This window comes from Nicotiana attenuata, unplaced genomic scaffold, assembly GCF_001879085.1.
Source record: "Nicotiana attenuata strain UT unplaced genomic scaffold, NIATTr2, whole genome shotgun sequence".
NCBI lineage: Eukaryota > Viridiplantae > Streptophyta > Magnoliopsida > Solanales > Solanaceae > Nicotiana > Nicotiana attenuata.
In genome coordinates, this window is record NW_017671040.1 from 2,782 (window position 1) to 10,655 (window position 7,874).

The window sequence follows — 7,874 nt, forward strand, 5'->3', positions numbered from 1 at the left end:
TTTCTGTTAAAATGACTTAAATAACCTCAGAACTGTTTATACTTATAAGGGCGTAATTTCTTCAAAATTTTAGATTCCAGATCCATTCAAATACAATATTCTATTTGTCATTTTATTTTAAATACAACTGTAGATAAGATAATTTTTATGATAAATATAATTTATTTTATGATAAGCATATAATCATAAGTTATAAATAATTAATAAATTGACAAAAGTTTCTCAGTAAAAAATAAACCTAAATAGGAAAAATTATTTGAAGAGAAACAAACATTGTCTTCATCACCACAACACTTAGAAAGTAATACACCAAAAATTTGATATGTCCTCATTTATTACATACAGTTCAAAGATTAATACACAATCACATAGATATAAGTTTGCAAAGGAATAGAGAATTTGCTTATCTTAAATAGTCAATGAGAATTGCAGACTTGAAGATGTGGGGGTGGGTAGGGAGGGGAGGGGAGGGGGAGGGGGGGTTTAGGTTGAATACTTGAGGCCAGTGAATATCGATGTAGGAGTTTTGTTCTAAAAAGGAATATTTTAAGGATAAAATAGTAAAAATCTTGGTCAAACTTTAAGTGCTTATAAGCTAAAAATTCATAAGCTGGGGGTGACCAGCCTATGGCTTTGGCTTATTTTTGACTTATAAGCACTTGGCTTATAAACACTTTTTAACTTTACCAAACGCGTTGATAAGCCGAAAAGTGCTTATAAGCTAGTTTGACCAGCTTATAAGCTTAGCCAAACACCCTTTTAGTCACCTATAAGATAGCCCAGTATACAAAACTCACTATATCCAATAAGGAATGGGCCATAATAGATTGTTTAGACGACTTAGTGGGCGTTTGGACATAAGAATTGTAAAATTTCAAAAAAAAAGCGAAATTTTTTTTTCAAGCGAAAATGGTATTTGAAAATTAGAGTTGTGTTTGGACATGAATATAAGTTTGAGTTGTTTTTGAATTTTGTGAGTGAACCGAGTGAAAATTTTGAAAAACAGCCTTTTTGGAGTTTTTCAAATTTCGAAAAATTTCAAAATTCATCTTGAAGTGAAAATTGAAAATTTTATGGTCAAATATCGATTTCCAAAAAAAAAAATTCTTATATTCAAATAGGCTCTTAAAACTGTTATTTTTATTACACGATAATAACTCTTATTGTTGCGCCAAGGTTTCTATTCAAACTAATTAAATAAATGCATAATTTTTTTGCAAGTTTTTTGTTATTATGAATATCTTTTTTCAAACTAAAAAAGAAAGAAATTATATGACCAGCAAAGGCAGTTAACATTCTTTTTGGCGAAAACATGCAATATATATATATTTTTTAATACAGATCGAAATTTGAAACCATAATATGGGTCGTTTAAAAAGCATATGAGACATGATATAGCCAGTTTAGCAATAATAGATTATTTTAAGGTTAGAGGCAGGGGCGGCCAGACCCTTGCTTTAGGCCCCAAAAATTTAAGAGCCCCGAAATTATTATTTCTCTATATATAGCAGTATAGTATTTATATAATTATTTCTTATTTAAATTTATTTCTTATTGTCGTATTACTTTTTAATAACTCAATTTCTTCCTCTAATTATTATAACCAAAATAGTTTTCTGTCAATCTCATTTTACCTATTCATTAGTTAGGCACGTAACTATATCTAATAATCTAACTTATTATTTATTTTACTTACATAAATTATACTCTCTTCCCATTTATATGAAAGTGTTTGACTGGACATGAAGTCTATGAAATAAATGAAAACTTTTGAAACTTGTAATCTAAAATAAATAATAGAAATTTGTGGACTAGAAATCATCTCATTAAGGGTAAAAACAAAAATCTAAAGTTGAATTGTTACCAAATATAGAAATGAGCTAACTAAAAAAGAAGTCATATAAGTTGGGATAGAGGAAGTATGTTTTCTCGGTTCTCCCATTTTAGTTGTGATGCAGCCAATATTAAATTCATTCAATTTTGTATTTTATAAAATCAAGTTCTCATTTTTTTCATTTCACATCCTCACTTATCCAATTTTTTAAAAAACAATGTTTATTATATATATATATATATATATATATATATATATCAATGCCACTTATTAAGGTTTTGCTTTAGGTCTCGGATGAGCCGCCCCTGGTTAGAGGAAGTGAAAGTATGAACTCAACAAGCACTAATTGTTTAAGAATGAAGAGAATGGACAAATTTTTTAAAAATACTAATCAATAACGTTGATAATGCTAAACAAAGGACAAAACACACAAGATCGAAACCTTTGTGGTAAACATCAATATCTTAAGATTTTTTCGTAAAATTAAAAAAGACAACTTGATAACAAAATTAGGAGCTTCAGTTCTATAGAAAAAATTGTTCGCACAATCACATCATTCAAATTTTAACTACACGTAACACGGTCTAATAATCATTATAAATAACTTATACAAGAAAAAAGTTATAACTAACTTATACAATATTATTACATATAAATTGCATTAATAATATTTTTCCAGTCCACTTTAATTAATTTTTGATCTTTTAATTTTGTGGTCCACAATAATTGATATTTTCAGATATAAAAAAGGAATTAACTTTTTTTTCCAAAGTTGCCTTTGGAGTAAGGAGCTTATGAGTATTTGTTATATTTTCAACGAACAAATTAAGATTAATATGATCAATTTTATTGTTAATTAATGTTAAAAACTAGATTCTTTATTATGTGTGAAAATGGCCGAAAAATCAAGTAAAGTAGACCGGAAAAAATATAAAAATTATTTATATTAAGGTATATATAACTTAATTTATATTTGTTGAGTTTATTCTAGTATAGTGGTTGAGGTTATTCGATAGGCGTACATTTCAACCACCTAAAAAATTACTAAAAAGATAAAGAGAAAGAGAGCCACTACTTTGAACTAGTTTGTACTAATTCTGTCATATCTTCTGTGTCATGCTTCTTTTTTAGTTTATCTAAAGAATAATGTAGTATTTTTATATTAAAAAATATTTTTATTTTTTAATAAAATAATTTATTACTAAACAAATATATTTATTTTAAATCTTTTGTTCAAATATGGCACATAATTGGGAGGGAGGAAAGTATTTTTACTCCTACTTTGTTATGCTAGAGAAAGCGCATAGGAAATGGCGAAGTACTAAAAAAGGAGAAGAGGAGCTCTTGTTGGGTTATCACAACTTTCTCGTTCCTCTCTCTTTCTCTCTCTAAACAACTCTTGCCCACTTTCTCTCTCTATATATACACACAGCTATAATCATGTATGTGAGGAACTGCTGCAGACTTTGCTCTTGCTGATAATTTGGTGAGAAGTGATTTCACTTTTAACTTAATTCCCATGTGTTTAAATTTCATTGTAAATGTTTTCCCTTTGGACTTTATGTTAGTTTACATGTTTTTTGTTCTACTGCTGCTCTTCTATCTAGTTTGTTACTTTTTGATTTTATATCTATACTTATGTGGATAATTCTTAACTTAGAAAACATAGATGAATTAATTAATGGGTTATAAGCTTGTAAATTCTTGAAGATTGAATTCAATTATGATTCTTTTGGCAATGATTTTGGTCGATATGCTACCCTTTTTGGCCTTTTTCTTATATCTGTAATTTGGGAAAGTTTTTCTCCTTTTTGTTTCCTCCCTCTGATTCTGTTCTTGGCCGTTTCTCTTTACTTCTTACTTAAGAATTCATTGTTCGTCAAGTAAATTAAGGTTAAAGAAAGCTGAAAAGTCTGAGTCTGAAATAGTGTAACTTTTCTTTTCTTTTCTTTTTTAAAATAATGATATTATCTATTCAGAACTGTGTGAATTTCTCACTTGGTTACCTAGGACAGATTCTTCTGTTTTTTTTTTTTTTTTTCGTGATATGTGGCTTTTGTGTTGTCTTTAGAGTCAGAAAATGGCTGTCCAATTAGCTCAATCCTTTTATTGTCTTCTCACTAACAGCAAGGGGCATACTTCTTTTTTCTCCTATTAGAATTCGTCGGAATAACATTAATTTTTATGAATCTCTAGCATTTCATTTTGTTGTTAGAGCTCTCATAAGTTGTGTATATGTTTTGATGATAGTACTTGGCTGTACACTCAACACATATGATCCAATTCATATGTCCGCAAAATAGTAAATAAGCTTACCTGCCTGTAAAGTTATTGTTTTTCCTGAATGATTCTCCCAAAGAAGGCCCTCTTCCTCTCAGTACCGGATTATTGTTTTGTTCTTTGTCTGATTCTAATGCTTTGGTTTTTTTCTTCTTCTTTCAGTTGGGTCCTGAGATGAAAGTATGCGTTTTCTATTGCAGCTGTTAAAATCCAGATTGTATCCAGCTACACCATCAGCTCTGGTATTTGTTCGACCGCCAAGATGACCATGAATAATCTGGCTGTTGAAACTGTAGATACATTTGCTAGCTTGCTTGAACTTGCTGCCAATAATGACATTGCGGCTTTCAAGAGATGGATTGAGCGTGACTTATCCAGTATTCATGAGGTTGGACAGTGGTATGGGCGCCAAAAGGGCTCGAAGCAAATGGTTCTTGAGTATAGAACTGCATTGATGATTGCTGCTACGTATGGTAGTATTGATGTTCTAAAGCTGATTCTATCTGTGCCTGATGTTGATGTTAATCGTTCTTGTGGACATGATAAGAGCACTGCCCTTCACTGTGCCGCGTCTGGTGGATCTCTGAATGCTGCAGAAGCTGTCAAACTTCTCTTGGGAGCCGGTGCTGACCCTAAGTCTAAAGATGTCAATGGCTGTTGCCCTATTGATGTAATAGTTGTATCTCCTAACTTTCTTTCGGTTAAATCAAGCCTAGAAAACCTTCTGAAGACTGGTGGTATCAGGGACTGCGAGCTTAGGGTGTCAATAGCCACTTCAAACTCAAATTCCCCTCCGCGTTCGCCTTCTCGTGGAAATAGATCACCATCTTCTGCTTCAGACTCAAATTCTTCCCCAAAGAGTGCAAAGTCCAATGACACCCCTGTGTATTCTATACCAGAAAAGAAAGAATACCCTATTGACCCCTCCTTGCCTGACATAAAAAACAACATCTACTCTACAGATGAATTCAGGATGTTCTCATTTAAGATCAGACCTTGTTCTCGTGCTTACTCGCATGATTGGACTGAATGTCCATTTGTCCATCCAGGCGAAAATGCTCGAAGAAGGGATCCTAGAAAGTACCACTACAGCTGTGTACCTTGCCCTGAGTTTCGCAAGGGAGCTTGCCAACGTGGGGACATGTGTGAATACGCTCATGGAGTCTTCGAGTGTTGGCTGCACCCTGCTCAATATCGAACTCGCCTTTGCAAAGACGGTACAGATTGTAACAGAAGAGTTTGCTTCTTTGCTCACATGCAAGAGGAACTAAGACCGCTTTATGTCTCTACTGGTTCTGCTGTTCCCTCACCTCGAGGGAGTACTGCTGCCAATGCTATGGATTTTGCTGCAGCCATGGGCCTCATACCTGGTTCTCCTTCCTCGGTCTCTGTCATGTCACCATCACCTTTCTCACCTCCAATGTCTCCCTCTGCTAATGGCATTTCAAGCATGGGTTGGCCCCAGCAAAATGTCCCTGCCTTGCACCTTCCTGGAAGCTTTCTCCATTCCAGTCGCTTGCGGTCATCGCTCAATGCTAGAGATATACCTGCTGCAGACCTGAATGCTTATCCAGATTTTGATGTGCAACGGCAGCTCCTAAATGACTTTTCTTGCCTATCCCAGCGCAACATGAGTTCTAATTCTTTTAACTGTTCACCTCGTCAGATGAGCCATGCCCGAGCAAATCTTGAGGACTTATTTTCTGCAGAGAGCTCATCTCCTAGATACTCTGATCAAGCATTAGCTCAAGCTGGTTTTTCCCCTACCCACAAGTCAGCAGTTTGCAGTCAATTGCAGCAGCAGCAGAGCCTGTTATCTCCGATTAATACAAATTTCTCACCAAGAAACGTTGATAATCCTCTATTGCAGGCCTCATTTGGAGTTCCCTCATCGGGGAGAATGTCTCCCCGAGCAATGGATCCAATCTCACCAAGAAGTCCCCGTGTCTCAATACTTGCTCAACGTGACAAGCAGCACCAATTTAGAAGTTTCAGCTCTCGTGATCTTGGCTCCAATGTTTCTGCTATTGTTGGGTCGCTGGCAGATACATGGGGTACAGCTATGGGAAAGCCAGACTGGGCTGTCAATACTGGAGAGTTCGGTAGGCTAAGGCGATCATCATCATTTGAGCTTGCTAACAATGGAGAAGAGCCTGATATTTCATGGGTTCAATCTCTTGTCAAAGAATCACCACCAGAGATGATGAAGGATAAATGTGTTCCTCATGTCTCTGGACCGACAGGTGCTGTTGCAGATCTTGGCGAAGGCTCTACGTCAAGCTCCCAGATCGATCAATCTGATCAACTGAGTGCATGGATGGAGCAAATGAAGCTTGATCAGTGAATGGCTCTGTAATAACATCCTAATTCTTTATTTACCTAGTCTTGATATCTTCAAAAAGTAAGGTTCTGGTAGATAGTAACTGCATTTGGTTCTAATGTTCTCGTCGTGTTTTCTTGGAAGCAAGGCAACTGTGAACAGAAAAACAACAAGCAGAGAAAGGAGGTCCAAATTTCTGAAGAACATTGACTTTTCATTTTTATTTGAATTTATTATTTAAAGCAGGTAATAGGAGAATGGACCATTGAGAAATGATACCTAGCATAGGTGATTTTTCTCCTGTATTATTGTTTAATGTAGTCTAATTATTCAGAGAAGTTTTGCCTTATTTCATTGTACTGATATCAATGGTTGATCTTTGTTACAATTCACCATTGGCAAGAAGTTATTTCATTTGAGATTATATATATCTTTTGATTTTTTGGATCCACCTTTATGTTGGGTGCAAGTAGAAAGACAACAAGATGGTTCTTTTGATGTTGTGTCTTGGAATAATTTTGGTGGTAACTAGTGGTCTAAAGGAAAGATATAAGTGGGAGAAACTGAGTATTCTGATGTAACATGATATTCAAAGTTATGGGAATTGGAATTCCATATAAATGTATTCTATCCTAAATAAATTTTAAAAAAAGGCAGCCCGGTGCACAAAGCATCCGTGTTCACACAGGGTCCGGGGAAGGGCCGCACCCCAAGGGCGTGTGATGTATGCAGCCTACCTTGGTACAAGCATCAACAGCTAATTATACGGCTCGAACCCGTGACCTATATATCACACGAAGACAACTTGACTGTTGCTACAAGGCTCCCCTTCATATTCTATCCTTAAATAGCCTTATCTTACTTTGTGTGTCCAAGTTCCAAGTTCCAACAACATGAAAGATATGCCCATGAAAAGAAATTCGAAAAAGTAGAAGGAGAAAGATTGAAGGTGCTTATCCTCTGGGAAAAGCTCATTTTATTCCTTGTAATTCAATTTTATGAAAAAAACTATGCCATTGATTTTGCATTAACGAGATGGTTGATAAACAATATAACCACATGGAACCATCCTTTCTTTATTTTATTAAAACTGAGATTAACATCGTATCGATAATTTAAAATATGGCGAGATAAACCATCAAGGATTGTGGTGAGATGGATAAGATCTATTCACTTTTAATTAGTTCGAATATGGAATCGAAAAATCCCGGTAGGAAGCATGTTTCCTTTTAATGAGATAGCGCAAATCGAAAAAAGAACTTTTATCTTTCAGTATTTCAGAAGAAACTATTTTTCAATAGACAACCTTAAGCTTGAATCTCATTATTCTAAATTATCATCTTCTAAAAAGAAACAAACATGTTTATTAGTTACCTTCGGGATAAGTAGGATCATAATTCGTTAAGATTATACTCATAACATACCACTCACTAAGCAGAA

General features: G+C 34.5%; 1 protein-coding gene across 2 annotated transcripts; it reads left to right on the top strand.

Annotated features, from left to right (window-relative positions):
- The first annotated feature begins 3,100 nt into the window (after positions 1-3,100).
- LOC109205451 (zinc finger CCCH domain-containing protein 30-like) lies at positions 3,101-6,885 on the top strand. Of its 2 annotated transcripts, none has more exons than XM_019368162.1 (2): positions 3,101-3,320; positions 4,277-6,885. In XM_019368162.1, the coding sequence occupies exon 2, from the start codon at positions 4,377-4,379 to the stop codon at positions 6,456-6,458; it is 2,082 nt and encodes a 693-aa protein (XP_019223707.1). In that variant the 5' UTR covers positions 3,101-3,320; positions 4,277-4,376; the 3' UTR covers positions 6,459-6,885. The 2 variants fall into 2 exon arrangements, with proteins under 2 accessions (XP_019223707.1, XP_019223708.1); XM_019368163.1 differs by having other exon boundaries at positions 4,315-6,885.
- The last annotated feature ends 989 nt before the right edge of the window (positions 6,886-7,874 follow it).

Bases quoted from the DNA above. Each gene is read 5' to 3' on its own strand.
- LOC109205451 (XM_019368162.1), top strand. From the start codon at position 4,377: ATGACCATGAATAATCTGGCTGTTGAAACTGTAGATACATTTGCTAGC.